Source organism: Sorex araneus, chromosome 1 (genome assembly GCF_027595985.1).
Source record: "Sorex araneus isolate mSorAra2 chromosome 1, mSorAra2.pri, whole genome shotgun sequence".
NCBI classification, from domain to species: Eukaryota; Metazoa; Chordata; class Mammalia; order Eulipotyphla; family Soricidae; genus Sorex; species Sorex araneus.
The window spans coordinates 433,216,031-433,237,690 of NC_073302.1; the positions used below are offsets into that span (position 1 = coordinate 433,216,031).

Genomic DNA, 21,660 nt, shown 5'->3' on the forward strand with positions numbered 1-21,660 from the left:
CTCAGGAGTGACTCCTGGCAGTGCTCAGGGAACCATAGGGGATGCTGGGGATCGAACCCGAGTCGGCTGTGTATAAAGCAAGCACTTTACCCATAATACTTTCTTTCTGGCCCAATTTGCAAAACTCTTGCATCGTGTCTTCTCTCTCCTCCTCACCCACCCCCACTTCCTGTGAAAATCTGGGCAGGTAGAGAAGGGTCTGTCTGCTGTGGACACCTGCTGAGTCTCTGGGCACTGCTGCCCACTCCACCCCTCCAACTATTGGTATCAGATTCCAGCTGCTCTGTGTCACTGCATGTTGTGCCAGGTATCTGCAACAGTCATGAGTCTCTGGAACATGGATTCCCATGGAGTTGTTGGTTGGCAGAAGCGTTGCCTGTTCAGCTGAATGGTTCAAATAAGCAAGCTTCGAAGCAGTTCTGTAGAATACATTGGACATGTTCCTTGCAAAACTCTTTGTCCTACTTAAAAGTAAGCAGAGCTACTAGGGAAACCAGTTCCAGCTCCTCTAAGACGCTAAGACAGTAAATATAGGTAAATAGAGTTGACACTTTTCTCTACAAAAATATGAGCAGAAATCTAATCACTTTTATCTCAAAGGAGAGACAAGAGCTTAAGGGCAGATGTCTGCAAAGGGCCAAAATTAACTGTGAAGAAGTAAAATGATAACCTACAGATATTGCAACTGGCAAGACAGTGAATATGAAATTTAGGGGGGTTATTAGAAATTCATACAAAGTCTAGAAATCAGTTTGATTCCATCAGGCATGTTGAATCCTGGACTCGCTGACATGCCAATAACATATTTTAAAGCCCTAGAACAGTGCCAGGTTAGTGAGATGTAGTCACCAATGGTTACCTAACAATATTATTGTTGCTTTATTATATGAAAAAATAGGTTTCATGGGTATGAGTACATTTTTGCTAAGAGAAATCATGTGGTTAAAAAAAATCTGTGCAGAAAGAAGTTCAGTTAACGATTAGCAAAGTTGCCAACCAGCTTCAGCAGGGCCGAAATTAAAAATTAACACACATATTGTGTGGGAATCCAGGGAGTTGAGTAATTCGAAGAGAAAAGGCAACAGGAGTACAGCTGGTTAAGCACCGAAATGCTGTAAGGTAAATCAGGACTTGACTTTTCCATCTTTACGCAGAGAAAAAGATGCAAGCAATAAGCTACAACCATATTACTCATTTTGGTTTAGCTGCTGACATGTTATTTTAGTAGCAATTAGTAGCGGATGTGAATGGAAGCAGTGAAATCTGTTTTTTCTCCCCATCCCTAGAAAGTGAGAAGCTGGGAGATGGGGGCTTTTATTTAGACAAACCAAGTGGAAAACACCATGTTCTTGATCATGGAATGGTCTGAGGTTTAATTGACTTATACCTAAACACACCAAGGACTGGGGAAGCAACCTTCAGGAAAATTCCCATTTCTGTGACTCTTAAGACTGAGGGCCTCCTATCATATCTGAGCAGAAGTGATGTGGACAAAGTCCTTCCTCCTGTTTGGAATGTGATTCCTTTTAGTTGATTTGCTTGTTTCTTGGTAATGAGGTGGTTTTCTCCAACATGTGACGTTCTTTCTGAACATGACATAAAGTTTTGTAAGGAACATGTCCAACTTCCATAGCCTCCGTGCAATGGAAAACTTATGCAGACGGCAGATTGTACCAGTGGTTTTACAGAAAGCACAAAATGAGAATTTGTTTTGCTTTCTGTTTATTTTTTTAACGTGGGAATTAAAGTCTCTTTTTCTGATTCTTTGGGGAAAAAATGTACTTACGCTAAAACATTCAGAAAATAGAAGTATAAAAATAAACACCCACCACCCACTGATAACCATCAGAAACATTTTCCCCAGCTACTTTCTGTGTCTGTGCATTCAAAACAGATATGCAAATACATATCTAGTAAGTACATGTGTGAGTATAATTATAAATACATATTTGCATTTATTCTTATGTGTCACCTAGCAGTTTATCATAGCTAGCTTTCTATACTAATGAACACAATCTGACAACTAGAGTAATTCACCAAATGGACATATCAGAATGTAACCAGTCCCTTATGGTCAACTTTTTGTTGTTGTTGTTGTTGTACAAAATGAAGACTGAGTGACACCTAGTGGAATCCAGAGCATTTCTAGAGTTATGTGTGTGTGTGTTTTATGTATAAATTTATTTTTTAACCTGCTTTGATTTTTGTAGTTGAATCATTGAGATAGTTACAAAATTATGTGTTTTGCAGTCCATTATATACTAATATGATAGACATGAAATGAGAACAAACTCATCTTTAAAGATAGAAAGTTCTTATCATGACAGAAAGATTTGCTCTCTGGAGGCACAGCTCTTGACCTAGAAAGTTGCAAAAGAGCAGCGTTCTGTTCTATGGGAGTTTTCCATACTGATCCAGTGTGTATATATATGTGTGTGTGTGTGTGTGTGTGTATGTATTATATATATATACATACATATATATATACATATATATACACATATAAAACGGTTTGAGGCTCTTCCTGTTCCTGGAGCAAGCAGATATCATTGGGCTGCACTAGCACATGACAAGGACAAATGGTGACGTTACTGGTGCCCACTTGAGCAAATCAAAGATCAATGGGATGACAAGTGATACAAGTGATATATATATATATTTTTTTTTTTTTTTACTGAAACAAGCACATCAGGAAAGAAGGTTGTCCTTTGCTCCGTGACATGCATTCTAAGGTTTTCTGCTTCATTTTATTTTAAAGTTGAGTATAGAGCTGGAGAGGTAGCACAAGGGTTAAGGGACTAGCTTTGCAAAGCGGGCCATCCTGGCTTGATCCCCAGCGAAGGGCGGCCCAAACCCCCTTCCGGTTAGAGAATACATAGTATATGCCCATGTCATCTTGTTGTAGCATGTAGCACGGAGGGTTTTTTTTCCTTGTGTAGAAAATTTACAATCTTAAAACTTAACATCTTACCTTTTGTTTGGTTTGGGGACTGGGCTGTGCTCAGGGCTTACTCCTGGCTGCACTCAATGGGGACCCTATTCGGTGCCAGGAATCAAACCTGGGCATATAAGGCAAGTGCCTTCAGCCCTGCACTGTTCATTTGGCCATTCTTTTTTTTTTTCTTTTTGGGTCACACCTGATGATGCACAGGGGTTAGTCCTGGCTCTGCACTCAGGAATTACTCCTGGTGGTGCTCGAGGGACCATATGGGATGCTGGGAATCGAACCCAGGTCACCGAATGCAAGGCAAACACCCTACCATTCAATGGAATACTATCATTCCAGCCCCTCCTTTGGCCACTCTTAAGTGTACTCTCAGGGGTGTTAAATATCCACCTGGTGAGGTAGGTCTCTGGGACTTGCTCATTTTGCAAATGGAAAATTCTAGATCCATTAAACATCCCTGTTCTCTCATGTCGAGCACCCCCACAACCCCTCCCAGGAATCACCATTCTACTTAGTTCCTATGAATCTGTCCACTTTGAGTTCCCATGTACGTGGGATTATACTGTTCGGGAGGGGCGTGATCATCTCCCTGGCGGATTTCTTTTACTTAGCCTAAGGTCCGCCCTACAGCAAGTGGCAGGATTTTCTTCCCTTTTAAGGCTGACCGCTCCTCTCTGCTCTGGGTGATACCACAGTTTGTTTAGGAGTCTCTGGGCAGACATTTGAGATGCTTCCAGCTCTTGGCCAGGGCGCACCAGGCTGCCTCGAACTAGGATGTGCACATATTCTTCACGACCCTGCTTTTATTTCTTTCCGCTCAACCCCAATCCAGAAATGGGGGTTGCAGATTTGTATGATGGTTGTATTTCTGAAGGGCTTGAAAGTCTTCCCGGGTTGTTGCATGGGCTCTGAGCCCCCCCCCCCATCTTTGCATTTCCCCCCATCCCCAAATTTCTTTGCATTTCTCCCCCACCCCCAGCCGCCCCGGAGGAGCCCGGGCCAGCGAGGTCAAGGAGGCCGAGGAAGCCGGGAAGCGGCTGGAGGAGCTTCGCCGCCGCCGCGGGGAAACCGAGAGCGAAGAGTTCGAGAAACTCAAGCAGAAGCAACAGGAGGCGGCCTTGGAGCTGGAGGAGCTAAAGAAAAAGAGGGAGGAGCGAAGGAAGGTCCTGGAGGAGGAAGAACAGAGAAGGAAGCAGGAGGAAGCCGAGCGAAAAGCCAGAGAGGAGGTGAGGAGGGCGCCGCCCGGCGGCCACATCTGGTATCACCACTTCATCCTGGTCCGGTCTTGAACCTTCCAGCGCCGGGGAAACAGCTTGTTTCCTGGTGTAACGCTGAGGCTCTTTCAAACTTGAGTTCTTACAAATCCCACTAGAGAATAACAAGCGTTCTGTGGTTCCAAACGCTTTCTAGTTTTCCAGTTCTCATAAGGGCTCTGGTGTCTTCACTTTGCAGATTTGAAAACAGAGGTACAGGGGCTGGAGCAATAGCACAGAGGGTAGGACGTTTGCCTTGCACACAGCCGACCTGGGTTCAATTCCCAACATCCCATATGGTCCCCCGAGCACTGCCAGGAGTAATTCCTGAGTGCATGGGCCAGGAGTAACCCCTGTGCATTGCTGGGTGTGACCCCAAAAAAGAAAAATTTAAAAAAGAAAGAAAACAGAGGTACAGAGAAGCTAACTTCCCCCCCACCTACTTACAGATAGAGAAGCTTACTTTTGGGGGTAGTTTTTCCAAGGTCCTGCTAGTCTCACTCCATTGTCTTCTCTTCCTAAAGAACGAAGAAAAGGGTGAGGAAATCACCCTTTTAAAGGACCAAGAATCACATCATAGTTGTTTTGTTAATATCTGCAGAGTTTTTGTAGGGAAGATTTTCCAGTGACTTTTCTCTCTGTCGAGAGAGGGTAAGTAGACCAAATTGACAGGAGCGGGGATCATTTCTGCTTTGTTCATTACTGTCTACCAAGACCCAGCACCGGGCCAGCCAGAGCAGGAGCCCAGTAATTATGAACAGATGAATTTGTTCCGTCTTTTAAGACCAAACTCAAAACAACAGATAAAGTTACAAGAAGGCAAATATTGAAAACAGAAAAAAGTGCTTACCCAACTACCACATAGATGGCTGCAGTTTACACGGGGTCGCCTCGCCTCTCTCTCCCCCTAGGAGACCGTATTAGTCTCGTCGGATGGGCACAGACACAGGAATTAAACTGTTTGAGTGACTTGTGTGAAGGTGCTTGACTGAGCAGTGGTACACCCATCAGGGGACCGGCCCTGGCCCTCCCCCACTCTTCTTGGGAGAGAACGGCTGCTCCCAGTTTTCAAAATGTGCAAAAAGACTTTAGGATCCTACACAAACATTCCCTGAGCTGTGTGGAAAGTTGGGATAAATTATTCCAAGTTCCCTTCCAACCGCAGCGCTCCACGAGCCAACTGCCGCCGGTCAGGATATAATTGGGATGACGGAGCCTGCGAAGCAGACGCACCTGAGTTTAGATCCTACCTGTGATCACGCATCTCCGGAGAGCTCCTGGGTTAAGCTCAGGCTGCCCTTGCTCTCTGTGAAACAGCAGGTCCTCAGAGGAGACAGAGATGCTGATTCCACAGATGGGAGTCACGGGAGTCACGGTGCCTGGGACAGAGGGAGCACCTAAGAACTGGTAGTTACCACGCTCGTCCCTGGTGTTAAGAAAAGAAGGGACCCGTGGTGGCCAAAGAGAAGCTTGAACGCCAGTGCTAGGGTTGGACAGAGGAGGTCAGTGGGTCTAACCTCCTGCCGAACGCAGTGTCTTCCTTCGAGCTGCTGTTAATCCGTTGCAGTTGGGCAGACATTTCTTTTTTAAAGGGCTTGAGGCTGGGCAGTCCAAGTTGAGTACACCAGCCAATTCAGGGTCTGGGGGAGAGCCCCTCCCTGGCAGAAAGGACAAGGGGTCTCTTTGATGAGATCATCAGCCCCAGTCATGGGGGCTCCCATTCTAACAAGCTCCCCACTTGCCCAAGACTCATGTCACTCGCTGCTGCTCAGGCCAGACGTATTCCAGGATCCTCTGCAGCTTCCTCTGATTCATCTAGCCTCGGCTTGACACTCAGTCTTCCTTGAGAGCCTGTCTGGGCTGGGGGAGATGGCTCAAGGGGTGGAGCGCATGCTGGCAGAGAAGCTGGCAGAGATGCTGGCATAGATGAGGCCCTGAGTTTGATCACCAGTATCATGTGAACTCCCAGCAAAACCAGGTGTAATCTTTTTATTTTTATTTATTTTTATTTTTTGCTGTTTTTCTGGGGGGGTCACACCCGGAGATGCACAGGGGTTACTCCTGGCTCTGCACTCAGGAATTACTCCTGGCAGTGCTCGGGAGACCATATGGGATGCTGGGATTCGAACCCGGGTCGGCCATGTGCAAGGCAAACGCCCTACCCGCTGTGCAATTATTACTCCAGCCCCTAACCGAGTATAATCTTAGTAGCCCCCAAGCGTCTCTGGAAGTGGATCCTAGAGAAAATGAGTTAATTTTTTGAAGACGAGGTAAGTCTCTTAGAAAATTCCTCATAGTGGCTGTGCACCTTGCACAGAACTCTCAACTATTTGGGGGCTTCTTTTAGGGGAGGTGCACCCAGCCTTGTTCAGGGGACCGTGGGGTGGGGTGCCAGGTATGAAATCCAGGCCTCCTATTTGCAAAGTATGTGCTCAGCCTGTGGAGGGCGCTCTCTAGCCCAGTCCAGGAATGATTGTCTTACTTCTAAGAAAAACCACGCAGGATTCCAGAACAGGGATAAAGGCCCAGATGATCGTTGAGGCAAATTGTAAACATCTGAGAATCCACCACTAACACATGACATCATTTCTGGTTGACCAAACCGTCTAAAAGAGCCTACTCCAGGGAGGCAAGATCCATGGGATTATTTCATATATAATTTGTGAAGTACAGCATCACAGATTGACATAACCTGGCACCTCTGTTTTCTCCTTTGTTTCCACGAATGTCCCATGTAATGGGTATAAGGGGGATTGGCATTTATTTTGCATGTGGAGCTGGAAAGCCTGTGTCCCACGGTACCACAGGGTGGTAGATTCACGATGGTCATTGTATGCTCCTCGCATGTTATATAGGTTGTCTCATTTCCTCCTCCATAAAGTCCTCTTTGGTGGGTAGTGTTATTACCCCCATTTTACAGATGAAGAAACTGAGGCCCAGGGCAGAGAAGGAATGTGGCCAAGGTCTCAGAGTGAGAACAGAGCAATGCCAGAGTGAATCAGGCTGTGGGACCCGTGATCTCTAGTAACCCGCCTTAAGGAGGTTATGTCCAACCCAGGGCATTTCTCCCCGGCCACTAACGCCCTTTCCTTTGGGGCTGAAGGCGAGGCTCATGTCTCCTTGTGACTCCTCCTCTCTTCAGGAGGAGAAGAGGAGGCTAAAGGAGGAGATTGGAAGGCGACGAGCAGAAGCCGCTGAGAAGCGTCAGAAGATGCCAGACGATGCCTCATCCGACGACAAGAAGCCTTTCAAATGCTTCACTCCTAAGGGTTCATCTCTCAAGGTATTGGCTCCCACCCACACACGCCTGCTAGAAGGACTCTCGGAGGAGTAACAGGGCTTACTCCTGGCTCTGCACTCAGGCATCACTCCTGGTGATGCTCAGGGGACCACAGAGGGTACCGGGGATCAAACCCGACCCCCTGTACTACCATTATCTCACAGGGCTTGGAGGAAGCAGGCCGCCTAATTCATTCTTCCTCCATGATTCAAAGCCTCAGCTGCCCTTCTCCTTGGGTTCTTTTTTTTTTTTTTTCAAAAAAAATTTATTTTTTTTTAATTAGTGAGTCACAGTGAGGGTACAGTTACAGATTCACACATGTTCGTGCTTATTTTTCCCTCATGCAATGTTTGAGAGCCCATCCCTCCACCAGTGTCCATTCTCCACCACCAATGAACCCAGTATCCCTCCGACCCCCCAGTCCCATCCACCCCACCCCACCCCGCCTCTGTGGCGGGGCATTCCAATTTGTTCTCTCTCTCTCTCTCTCTCTCTCTCTCTCTCTCTCTCTCTCTCTCTCTCTCTCTCTCTCTCTCTCATTTTGGGTGTTGTGGTTTGCAATAGGGGTATTGAGTGGTCATCATGTCCTTGGGTTCTTTATTTCCCACCATTTCCCATTCTCTGTGTTTGACAGTTAAGAGGAATAGCGAGTCTATTCTAACAGTTCTCGCTGCTGTTCCTGGTAGGTGTTCTTCTGCCACCCACCCTCCTCTGGGTCACAATTAAAAGCAGCACAGCTGGAGATGCTGCTAGTCACATTTGAAAGCTGTTGTCACAGAGAGAGATGAAGTGTGACTTGGACAGGCGTCCTTTGTTGGGATGAGTTTGATTTCTTCTTCTGCCTTCTTGGAACAGAGCACTTAGTGGAAAGAAACCAGGAGTGCTGCCTGGAGGAAAAGGCATGGGGGGGGGTCAGCCATGGAGAGGATGGAAAGGTGGAGACAGGGGGCAAGGAGTGCCAGTGAACAAACGTCCTGGCATTTATACTTGGTCTGCCATTATTATCAAGTATACATTTCTCTTCAAGGGTTGGCATTTATTCCACACTTGGCAGAGTGAAGTTACTCCATTTATTTTGGTGCCACACCCAGCAATGTTTTTGTTTTTTGGGGGGGGACCTGTGGTTAGTTGTGGCTCTGCACTCAAGGGTTACTCCTGGCTCTGCACTCAGGAATCGCTCCTGGTGGTGCTTAGGGAACCATATAGGGTATTGGGGATCAAACCCAGGTCAGCCGCATACAGGGCAAATACCCGACCCACTGGACTAACTCTCCGGCCACTCCATAATTGAATAAGAATCTGTTTGAATGAATAAATGAATTAATCTTGAGAGATGGGAACTTTCAGTATTTTAATTTCCTTCTCATTTTTCTGGACTGGAGCGATAGCCCAGCGGGTAGGGCATTTGCTTTGGCTATGGCCAACCCGGGGTCGATTCCTCCATCTCTCTTGGAAAGCCTGGCAAGCTACTGAGAGGCCCGCATGGCAGAGCCGGGCAAGCTACCCATGGTGTATCTGATATGCCAAAAACAGTAACAAGTCTCACCATGGAGACGTTTCTGGTGCCCGCTCGAGCAAATCGATGAACAATGGGACGACAGTGCTATAGTGCTACAGTGCTCATTTTTCTATCACCTTAGTTACAAAGCATTGATAAAGGGCAAAGCCACAACTACAGCGACCTTCTGTGTGCATGTCTGCGTGTGTACCCGTGCATGCATGTGTGTGTGTGTGTGTGTGTGTGTGTGTGTGTGTGTGTGTGGAGAGAGAAGCCTGAGCATGTGACACACTCCAAGAACCCAAGAGCAGTTATTTCCACTTTAGCTACTCTCTGATTCAAGTGAACATGTTTGTGTCTCGTCCTAAAATCATGCCCCCTTAGTCTTTCTGATGGCCTGTGTCTTTCCTATCCTAAAAGCTCCTGCTTATATTGGACCTCTCATTTCCAGCTCTGCCAGGGGAATCCAAGCGAAGCCATGGCACACTTAATTATGTAACAGAGGGCAGAAAGAACCCGCCTGGTGTGTACTCGGTACTTTGAGAGAAGCACAAAGCCACAGCACTGGCCCCGCAGTATCCCAGAGTCCGGGAGGGGGGTGTTGAAGGGCTCTCAAGGGAGTCAAGCACAGACAGTGAGCCCTCCGAGCTGCAGAGAATGGATCGAGAACAACACTCTAGATGAGGCCACCCTGTTGATGGACACGAAAATATGAATCTCATAAAAGTGTCTAATGTCAAGAATAATTCCTCTTTCATTGCTTCTCGGTCTCTTGGCTAAGATCAAGTGAAGAATAATTCCTCTTTGGGTTCGTTTCAATGGTTCATCGGTGTAAAATTCACTCTTAACCAGAAGCCTGTGTGGAAAACACGGGATATATTTGGTCTGGGGACAAATGGGCCCAAGTGTGTAGACCCCCAATTTTAGAAGATCAAGCAGAAAGGCCAAAATAAACCCTTCTGCCGAGATATCTCTGTGCCCCAGAGCCTTCTTACCTTCATCAATAATCAAAGAAAACTATGTTCTCTTTTCTCTACCATCGTAAAATGGTCACCAAACCCAAGCTTTCTTTTCTTTGGTATCATAAAGAAAGTAGAAGTCACTTAGCCTTCCAACACATACTCCTTGGGGGAAGGGCGGGAGGAGGAGTAGAATGTACTGCTTGGTTGTTTGCCTCACAGGGTGGCAGAATTCAAGGAGGGAGGGAAGGAGGGAAATTTGGATGTGTGAATGGGTGGATAATTTTAAGAGTTTCAGTACTTTTGTTTGCTTGCTTGGTTGTTTTTTTTTTTTTTTGGTTTTGTTTTTTGCTTTGTTTTGTTTTTTGGGGGGGAAGATCTGTGGTTAGTTGTGGCTCTGCACTCAAGGGTTACTCCTGGCAGGCTCAGGGGATTATCTAGGGTGCCAGGGATAAACCCATGTTGGCCGCGTGCAAGGCAAATGCCTACCTGCTGTTCTACTGCTCCTGCACCTCAGTATGTTACTTGACTCCAAGGAATTTCACTTTGCTCAACTAGGATTTTATTTTCCCCAGAAATGCACTTGTAAGTCTGTCTAAGATTCAGAAAGATAAAATTCAAGACCTCTATATCCCAATAAATTGTGAATTTCCTACAGGAAATGTTTTGCATCAAGTTTTATATTTTAGTAAGAGGTTACTTTTATCTTTGAAAGAAGAAATGGGAAAGAATGAAGTGCCTTTACTAATATGTATAAAAATCATATTCAACTGATATGTATGATACTCAAAACGTCTGAGTATAAGAGTACTATGTAAGTCCTAGGCCAGAAAGAGCCACTAAAATCTTGGGAGAGTCAGTGGATATGATACCACACCCGCCAGAGATATTACTGTAGATATAGCTGTAGATAAAACTGAGATATAACAGCAGTCTAGTAGATTTCTTGGCACCCTAAATAGAGTATGCTTTAGAACACGCAGCTAGGTACAATGGGGGCCTTTTTTTTTTAATACTGAGAAGTAATGAGTACAGAATATATTGCTATCCTGGAGTAGGGTATCATAGTGTCAATTATTTTCTGACTTATAAAAAAACACCTGAATTTGAGTGATGCAGGCTCAGTAAAATATATTTGAATCAGTAGCTTTGGTGATAGCAAGAGTTTCTGTGCCCAGGGAAGGAAATCAATTTGTTAAAGCCCATCACAAGTTTCTCTGGGCATGTTTCTCACTTAAACTCCCAGGGCTCATGGGGGCTTTGGTCATTATAGATGAACTGTGCCCTCACCCACATCTACTTCCAGGGCAAGTTCAGTTCAGCAAAAAGTATCAGGTTGAGATATCGAGCCAAGCAGTAAGAGAAGAATTGAAGGTTGTTAGTTAAATTTCTTACTCGGTCCTATCACAGATTGATCATATAGTTAAATGTTGTGTAAAAATATCATCACTTCAACAGCATGATAGATCACACATCCAAAATGGAAATGGCACATATATTTGAAAAATTTATTGTCTCGGGGCTGGAGTGACAGCACAGCAGGTAGGGCGTTTGCCTTGCACGCGGCCGACCCGGGTTCGAATCCCAGCATCCCATCCCATATGGTCCCCTGAGCACCGCCAGGAGTAATTCCTGAGTGTAGAACCAGGAGTAACCCCTGTGCATCGCTGGGTGTGACCCAAAAAGCAAAAAAAAAAAATTTATTGTCTCTTGGTTTATAATTATTTTGATCCTGATTTATATTATTTCAGAGGCATTTTTATCCCATTTCTGTCTCATCTTTGATTTGCCTTTACACCTCATTTATCTCTAACTTCTTTAACTTCTTCTTTAACTTCTTCCAACGCTCCTTTCATCTCCCAAATCTCATTACTAAATACCCTTAACATCATTTTCCTCTCTAAGCAGAGGTGCCATATGCAGCCCCATCATCGCCTTTAACATGCTTTGATGCTTTTAGTCATCAGAGTAAGAAAATATAGCGGTAGCCATATCGGCTAAGAGACACTATTTAGGAGCTGAAAATATTCACTGTCTTTCTTTTTCACTTTCTAGATAGAAGAGCGAGCAGAATTTTTGAATAAGTCTGTGCAGAAAAGGTAAATATGGTGCATTGTTCAATCGTGAACCATCAGCAGTAAGGTACATAATAATATTCTCTCATATTTGTGTGTGTGTTTGTTTCTTTAGCAGTGGTGTCAAATCAACTCATCAAGCAGCTGTCGTGTCCAAGATTGACAGCCGACTAGAGCAGTATACCAGTGCAATTGAGGTAAGAGATGGTCTCAGAGTTAAGGCCGAACAAAAACAGATTTCAGTGTTATAGATGATTAGAAAATATTTAGGACAAGAATCAAGTTCGGTAACCGCAAGGATGGGCTAAAAATATTCACATTGCTTTGTTATACTTTAAACACACTGTAGAAAACATTAATAAAGATATATTACAGAGAAACTTTAAATTATTGTTTACTACTTTCTGTCTAGGTATTCTTGAATGAAGGCATTCTTTTAATGACTACGTTTATTGGCACTTAACTTTATTATACACATGTTCACAGGTATATATTTAACAACTTTAATTCCTTATAAAATCTGTGCCCATTTGTGGTTTAAATGGTTTCCATCTGGGTTAACCCTCATTTGTTTACAAAAACTTGTATTATTAAATAAAGTTAGTGGTAAAGGATGAAAGTGTCAACATGAATTTATCATCAACAGTTCCAAATTGAATGCTTTGTACTTGAAAAAAACCATCATCTATGCTTCTGTCAGTTCCAATTTTTCCCCACTTAATTGATAGAGGTTTGACTTTATTTGGAAATAATACTTATTTCCAAGTACCAAAGCACAGAGGTAGGATGCCCTTGATCAATATGTGGTCCTTTTTCTCCCGTGTGTAGACTTTTGTCAATGTTTTTTGCCATCTATCTCAGAACACCTGCCATGTAATTGAGTCAGTTCAGTTTTATTTTTCTCCCTGTACTGCAAAGTGAAGATTCCTATAAAATGATTCAGAAACAAGCCAGAACATACAAGAAAGTGAGAGAGCTGGCTGATGCAGAAAATCCTAACACTCAGGAGATGATTTTTACAAAATACATCATTTTGCAGAGGGGACTTTTCTATGAAAGAATCACAGGTCTAATGAGACTCATAAAGACAAGACTCTGACTCTTAGACTTTACACAGACTGGAGAAAAGGGTTATGCCCTGGGCACTGAACTGAGTGTGTCACTAACCCTGGTTGACCATCTTGACCACGCCACAGGCCACAGAGCAGCGGACCAGGAGAGAAATGCCAAGATCCAGGGCATATCCACTCGCTACTGCTGGAAAAGTACCTCAATGCACTCTTCTCTTCCTGACATCCCTCTCTTCTTCCTCCCAGTCTACTCTCCATGCTGTGATGCCTCATCTTTCGGTCTCTCAGCCTGGTTATGCCACAGCCCGCCTCTGCTGCTACCTCTGCATGGATAGCGTTTGCTCCTTTTCACCTCATCACTTCCAAGTCTTCCAGATCTGGTACTTGCTCAGAATGACCTTCTTGATTTCCCTAAGCTTAGCCTTCCTTTCTCGTGTGCTCTCTGGGCAGGCTTTTGTGGCATTACGCTTCATTTTCCGTAGCACTGATTGCAAGGTGAAATAAACACTGGTGTAGCTGATGACTATCTTTTCTCCTTTATCAAAATTAAGCCCTCTGGTAAGACACAGCTCACAGAGCAGATGGTCCTGAGTGCCCCTGTATCCCCAGCCCCGACCACAGAGCCCTGCCCACAGTAGACAGTCAACAAGCAACTGTTGCAGAAATGGCATGGAATTTCACCATCACACTACGTGGTGTGAAATAGCCAATAAAAAAGGTTATTTTGCTCTTGAAGTACCCTGTAATCTAGGTCTGAGGATTCGTTGTGAGGCCTATATACCATTCAGATATAGTTTTACATCAGGGGTTAGGACTCATTTGGGAGAAAGAGGTTTACACAGTGGATTTGGTTTGTTTTCAAATGATGATGTTGAGGAAGACATGCTCACTTTAATTGGATAAGAACAAACTTGCCAGCACCAATACTAAAAGTAATTTATGCCCTTCAGGGGACAAAATCTGCCAAACCTACAAAGTCAGCAGCCTCAGATCTTCCCGTTCCTGCCGAAGGTGTCCGCAACATCAAGAGCATGTGGGAGAAAGGGAATGTGTTCTCATCCCCCTCTGCCTCTGGTACACCCAACAAGGTGAGCAGGTGGTATTTTGCAGGTAATCTTGAAGTCTGGAATTTTTTTTTGCTTTTTTTTCTTTTATAATTAACATCAGTTCAATAATAAAGGCAGTGAAGAAGGTATTGTTTCTTTTTCCTCTTACTTTTTTCTTGACGTGTCACTCATTTCTAATACTACAGGATTCATCGTACCCATCCCGAGAAAGGCCCCACCCTCCCAACCTCCATACCCTTCAGCAACCGCCATCATTTTCCTGGAGTCTAGGAGTTTGTTTTGGTTTCTGCCAGACCATTTGCTTTAGTTGTTGCTATTCCACAGGTGAATGAATCATTCAGAACATGTCTTTCACCTCTCCACATTTCTTTCACTTAGCACAGCATCTCATGTTCCATTCACTGCGTCCCAAGTGGCACCATTTTATCTGTTTTAATAGGAAAGGAAAAAAAAATCTAATTTAAAAAAAAAATCTAATCATCCGTTGACAGGCATTGGGCTGAGTTCATATTTTGGCTATTGTAAATAATGGTGCCATGATTTCTATACAATGGGGCGTAAATATCCTTTCAAATTAGTGTTTTCATATGAAAAAGGTATAATTATTTTTTTTACTTTATTATCTTTTAAAATTTAGGTAACATGGTTACAATAGTGGTAATTTTCATATTCTTGGTGTACACAAAATTGCTGCACCTTCATCACCATCAAAGTCCCTAAGTTCCACCACCACTCTCTTCAAGTCACCCCTAGTTAGCCCAGTCCCTCAGCCTCTTCCCTCCACCTTCCCCCAACTTCGTGGTAATCTCAACTCCGAAGTTCAAGCTTAGGGTTTGTTCTCTTTTGATATCATCTATTCCTTTGTTTTGTTTCTCTATATAGAGGGTATAATTCTTAATATCTCCTACAGTGTTCTAAGGGCAAGCTCTGAGAGAAGGTGTGTATGAGGTTAAATTAGATTCTGTTCTCTGGATACAGCTCTCTAAGTAAAACTGCCTAACATTAATCATCACTCTTGTAGGGATTGGGCTAAGGGCAGGGGCGGGGGGAGGGGGGGAAGAAAACCAAATCATGCACCTCATACCCGTGAGAATGGCCTGCTTCAAATAACCTGGACACAACCAGTGCGAGTGGGAATATGGCAGGGAAAGAAAGTGTCATTCCCTGTTGGTGGGACTGTTGTCTAGTAAATAGTATGGCAACTTCTCAAAAAATTAAAATTTGCCACATGACTCAGTAATTCCAATCTTTGGCATCTATCCCAAGAACACAAAAACTTTGATTCTAAAAGATTTATGCACACCTATGCTCATCCCAGTATTATTTACAATACCCCAAGTAGAATACAACCACAGCGCCCAACAACATACGAGTGGATAAAGTGGTTGTGATACACACACACACCATACATATATATGTATATATGGTATATATACATATATGTATAAATGTATGTATATATGTGTGTATATTTATGTGTGTATATGTGTATATATGTGTGTATATATATTAAGATATGTATATGTTCAGCTATAAGAAAATAGAGAAATCTTGCATCTTGGATAGAACTGGAGGAAATCATGCTAAGTGAAGTGAGTCAGAATGACAAACACTGGATGCTAACTCGCATATGTGGTATATAGAGAAAGAAAGTTCGTGAATAAACAATGATTGTGAAAACAAACCCCAAGATTCTGCCTACAGAATCAAGAACGCCAAGCAGGGTTACAAGAAAAGAGCTGGGGACAGTGGGGAAGGAAGATTGGCCTTTTGCTAGTGTGTGTAATACAAACATCACTGTAGGTCTGAAACTTTAATATTAATACTCTTGTAAATCATAGTACATAAATTTAAAACACAAAAAGAAAATTGAATAACACTGTCAGCAAGAAATCAAGTTTAAGATTCTTTTCACTTCAAACAAATATAATAATTAATAATTGAATTGGGAGGGCTATGAAAAATAATAACATGCCCATGGGGCTGGAGCAATAACACAGCGGGTAGGGCATTTACCTTGCATCCAGCTGACACAGGTTCGATTCCCAGCATCCCGTGTGGTACCCCGAGCACCCCCAGGAGTAATTCCTGAGTGCAGAACCAGGAGTAACCCCTGTGCATCACCGGGTATAACCCCAAAAGCAAAATAATAATAATAATAATAATAATAATTTCTTTCCAGGCAAAGTTTTTCTTTCTTTTTTTTATTCTCAATTTTTATTTATTTATTTATTTTTAATTCATGAATCACCGTGAGGGTACGGTTACAGATTTACATATTTTCATGCTTGTGTTTCAGTCATGCGATGCTCGAGTACTCATCCCTCCACCAGTGCCCATTCTCCTCGACTAATAACCCCGGCATCCCTCCCACCCCTCCATCCCATCCCCCCCAGTTTTTCTTTCTTTCTTTAATCATTTGGATGGTTGACCCAATAGGAAACTGCCGGACTGAAGGTGGGTGTTTCCAGCCGTATCAATGAATGGCTCACTAAAACCCCCGATGGAAACAAGTCACCTGCTCCCAAACCTTCTGTAAGTAGCTTTGGGTTCTCCTGAGTACCTTCGATTTCTCAGCTTTCAGAAATCAAGAAAAGAAAAATAAAACGGCTATTGTCCCTGTGCCCCAGAAAGACCTTCTCCTGCTCTTTGTTCTTACTGCTGAGCAAGCAACAAGGAGAGATTGGGATTTAGAGAGAAAGGTCTGGAAAAACCACAACCCAGGGACCCTGAGGGGAAAATGGAACCAAATCCTTCCTTCTCCACCCCAGAGCAGCAGTGAACCAGACCTCTGGGGCAGTTCAAATTTACATTCTGAATCGGTCTGTTTCAGCTCAACTTCTAATCTATCAGTTACCACCAGGAGTTTGAAAAAACAAAAATATTAAATTATCTTGGCCACAACGTTCTCCAGAATACCCCTAAGCTTCTTCCACAGAAAATGTGTGCTTCTTAGCTATTTTTCAACCCACATTTTCTAATTTGCCTAATGTCTGTGACCAAACACAAAAAGGTGTTAGGTAGTTGTTGAAATAATTGTTAACGTTTTATTGCCAACACCTCCAAAGGAAAGCCATTTAAAAACAAAAACACTATAAAAATGGAAACTGAAAACTGATGACGAATGTTATTTCTGGAAACCTAAGATTTTCTTATTCAGTGTGACCATCTTACTAGAAAAAATTGTCAATCTTTTCTTCGGATGTCTATGATAATTGCTTTGCCCTTATCATTATAATACCCCCCTCTCCTGTGTTGCTGAGGGGTTAGACAGACTTAAACTCTCAGAACCTCTTCACTCCTTTCATCTCCAAAGGCACTGGAGATTTTCCAGTCAAAACTAAAAACATAGAGAATTTCTCTACTTTGCAAACACGCAAATCATACATGTTCAGGGACCTACTGGAGAACTCTCAAGAGAGCAAGGAAAGAGAGCGAGAGAAGTAAACATCTTCCCTCTGGTGAGCATACTGTCTTGCTCAACTACATTTTTTTCCACATTTACAGGATTTGCAGTCTATTTCATTTTCATACCAGATAATATTTAATCACTGATCTCATGTATAGTTTATCAACACTTGATAGGCATATGATCAGCTGTGGACTAGAGTGATAGCACAGCGGGTAGGGCGTTTGCCTTGCATGAGGCCAACCCAGTTTCGATTCCTCCATCCCTCTGAGAACCCGGCAAGCTACCGAGAATATCCCGCCCACATGGCAGAGGCTGGCAAGCTACCCATGGCGTATTTGATATGCCAAAAACAGTAACAACAAGTCTCACAATGGAGATGTTACTGGTGCCCGCTCAGCAAATCAATGAACACCGGGACAACAGTGCTACAGTGCTATGCTCAGCTGCATCATCCTCATGGAAGGAAATTAAATTCAACAACAGCAAAAAGAAAATTCAATTCAGTTAGTATTACAATAGATACAGCTGTGTCAAAGTTTTTACCAACAGCCCCATTTGTTGGATTACCATCAATCATATTTGAAAAAACAACAGAACAAAATGAGAAGTATGAAGAAGTTACAGAAACATTTCTTGCTTTTCCTACTATTTATGAACTAATTTGCTAGACTGTCTACTAGAGAGGGTGAAGAGGAAAAGGAAAGAATGTGGTGGGGAAAGATAGTGCAGTGGGCAGGGCGTTGCCTTGCACATGGCTGAACTGGGTTCAATCTGCATCATTCCATATGGTTCCCAAGTACCAGAGGGAGTAAATCCTGAGTGCAGAACCAGGAGTAATCCCTGAGCATCGCTGGGTGTGGCCCAAAAAGAACAAAAAAAAAATGTGGTAACTAGAACAGATTATGATGATCTCCCCATGACACGATGGGCTTTATAGGCTAAAACTGATTTTGCCCAGTGAAGGTGAGATTGCAGGGAGAGAAGGGAAGGGAAAGGTAATTGATGTTGTGAATAAAAAGCTGATGTGAGGGAAGTCAATAAGCAACTTTAAGCTTCATGCACATTCCTAGGATAGCAAACCCAGCACTATTCAAAGGAGGAACAGCAGCAGAGCAGTCCTCTTGGAGCAGGACCTGAGCTGCATCCCAGTCAGACAGGGAGGATAAATCAGGATACTAGACGTCCCACAAGAAAAAGATGAAATTTCTCTAGTGTTCAAAGTGATAACTGGATCCTGCAAATGCAAAAAGCAAAAACAGAAATAAAACCCAAATTCCATGGCTGGTAGAAATGGGAAGGCCAGGAAGCTCACTTAGAAAGGCGTGATCTCATCCAGGAATTCTCATGCTGGTGGTCTGCAGCTACAATTTGTGTCTGATGGCCCGTACTTTTGTGCTTTCTTTTGCTCCAGCTTATTGCTTGAACACATGCTTAAGATGTGCAGATGTGCGTCTTGGATCTGTCGATTTGCTTTTTCCTTTCTTACACTAAGACTCTTGAGGCATTTGTGTTCCCAGCCTGACCTTTGACTTGGACACTTAAGGGACTCTTGTCAGACTGACCCTGAGCCCAGGATTCCCTAAATCCACTGGAAAATAGGAGCCCCCTCTCCCACCTTTCCATGTACACACACAAGTGCTTTCCAAGTTGGCACCCAAGGTGACCTCTTCTCAGTCTGCAGTCTGTCATCCTCGATTCTCCCTGCTGTATATGAATAATAGAGAAAAAGTGTCTGCAGCTGTGTGGATTATGGCTTCTAAGGAATAATCAGAGGGAAATTCTTTTACCAAAGAGGAAGAGGGAGAGGAAAGCCCAGAATGATGTTTCTGATCTAAAATTCACTCAAGAGGACAACCCCTTCCACGGGTTGGATAATCATTTTCACCTAATCAGAAAATTTAAAGTACTCAGAATAACTTGGCAAATCAATTTGATTTTGGAGTAGGTCCCTGAAAAGCAACATATCTGAAAGTCAGCATCAATCTATGCCTGATTCTTTCGGGGACTCTTATTGCAATTTGGGGATAGAATATACAGGAATTTCAGTGTAACTGGAATTCTATTTTGAGTCTATTTGTTTTACCTGGCTCATCTATTCTTTATGCCTGAAGCCCATGTTGTACACAGCAATCAAAATGCTGATTTGTCTTTTTAAAAAAAAAGTACCAACAATGTCTTTCTCAGTCCTATTATCTTCATTCTTTGATCTCTGGGTGATTAGAAGCTGCTTCTCCTGTCTTCATTCCTCCCTTCCGGAGTGGGTCTTTCTGTAACATGTGGTCTGGTCAGGTAACTCCATTTATGTTCTCCTTTTGATTTAAAATGCCAATTTAGCACTGGAATGTTAATATTTTCTTAAAAGGGGCTCCTTAAACTCTTAAGTGATCTGCAAAGATTCAAAGGCAGAATTTAAGTAAAGCAGAACATTCATGTGAAAGAAAAATATTTGTCTTATATGAATCAAATAAATAAAGTAATAATAGTTCTTTTCTAGACCATCCATTAGCATGTTCCTAATTATAGTTTCCAAAATTTTTAAAACAGTCTTCCAGACAATTTGGCAGCTTCTACTCACATTGGCAAATGTAGTGGAATTCTTCAAAAACAATCTGATTTGTTGCTTACTCGTTCCAAGTTAAATAGGTGTAACTCTCTAATAGACTATCAGGAATTCAGGCCACAATGGAAATCCAGAAATTCAGTAAGATTAAAGCAGATCTGAAACGTTTCACATGGTACCGCTTAACTAAGACATTTTCTGCATTCAGATCTTAATACTCTCTATCAAACGTATGACCATTTAGACTGGTGACCATGAATTAAATGCCTTGCTATTTGCTTAGCCTTACTAATGAGAGACATGTTTGCCAAAATAAACACTACTATTTCGGTAAAATACATTTATTTTCTGCAAACTACCTTTTGCCAAGTACTAATATAAGCACATGCTGGAAGAAAAGTAAATGGAAAAAAGAAAAGTTTGGATCCTTATCCAACCCAAATTAATTATGAGGCAGTAAATAATCAATACTATATAACTATTATTGATGCTCCTTTACCGTTTTCTTCCCAAGATTTCCACAGGTTCTCTCCTATGTCATCAACTGTCCCTTTCTTTTATGATCACAATCGGTAGTGTATGTCTACTCTTGTGAACCCAGGTTCTGTTGGTAGACGTCTGAATTATCTGTTTGCTCCAAGGGAAGCAAAAGTCCTCTTAGTTCAAGGAAAGCATGATCAGAAAAGTGTCTTTGTTTGGGCTGCCTGGAGGCAGCAGAATCTACACTAGAAATGGGAGTGAAGTCTTGTACTAGTCCAGGGAACACTGCATGGCTGAGATGGAGGAACCAGGCAGCCCATGAAGTGATAAGCAGTCACCGTAGGGACTGTTGCAACTTAATCCCACAGGGGGCGCTCTGGAAACCCTATGCAACAAAGGGAATTTGGGTGGGAGGGAGTCTGAGCTGTATTTCCACAGTCATTCTCATCAGGGCGGGGAGGACTGCAGCTATTGCATGCATGTCCGTTTTTTAGACTTCCAGACCCTTTCATGCCCTTGGGTAGACAAAGAGGACCTAGAGACCCAGAGAAATATCTCTGGGGCAGAAATGGAGTGTTACCATTTGGAAAATCAGGCTGGTGCGCCCTGAAGTTGTAGGGCCAGGGGACATGAGCCAGGCCCGAAGGAAAGTAATCTGCAAAAGGGGAGGTGCTTAGCAACCCAGAAGCAATTATTGAAAACTTATCTTTATGCTCTGTTCTCAAAAGCATGTAAAAAAAGTGAAAGTGAAGATAGGCAACCTGTGCCTTTGCAAGAGTTGTAGGTTGGGGCCAGAGTGATAGTACAGTGGGTAGGGCGTTTGCCCTGCACGCAGCCGGCCTGGGTTCAATCCCCAGCATCCCATATGATCTCCCAAGCACTGCCAGGAGTAACGCCTCAGCATTGCTGGGTGTGACCCTCCAAAAAATAAAAGGTTGTAGGATTAAACTGTGAAGCCAGCTGTTTAAACAGTTTTGTTTTCATAATTTTGCAAACTTGAGGCCAGAGAGATAGGACAGCAGGTAAGGTACTTGCCTTGTACACTCCCAACACACATGA

The 21,660-nt window shown here is 43.2% G+C and overlaps 1 protein-coding gene across 13 annotated transcripts in view; it reads left to right on the forward strand.

Annotated features, from left to right (window-relative positions):
* Positions 1 to 21,660, forward strand: part of CALD1 (caldesmon 1) — a 212,817-nt gene that overhangs the window by 184,819 nt on the left and 6,338 nt on the right. For 4 of the 13 annotated variants that reach the window (XR_008630188.1, XR_008630187.1, XR_008630192.1 and 1 more), the window contains 7 exons: positions 3,927 to 4,173; positions 7,343 to 7,483; positions 11,993 to 12,036; positions 12,128 to 12,209; positions 13,209 to 13,462; positions 14,033 to 14,170; positions 16,589 to 16,684. Coding sequence is in view for 5 of the 13 variants with exons in the window: in XM_055138243.1 (XP_054994218.1) it covers positions 3,927 to 4,173; positions 7,343 to 7,483; positions 11,993 to 12,036; positions 12,128 to 12,209; positions 14,033 to 14,170; positions 16,589 to 16,684 (748 nt within the window). In the remaining 8 variants the exon portion in view is untranslated. The remainder of the gene's footprint in view (positions 1 to 3,926; positions 4,174 to 7,342; positions 7,484 to 11,992; positions 12,037 to 12,127; positions 12,210 to 13,208; positions 13,463 to 14,032; positions 14,171 to 16,588; positions 16,685 to 21,660) is intronic. The other 9 variants (XM_055138243.1, XM_055138275.1, XM_055138250.1 and 6 more) reach the window with 7 other exon arrangements.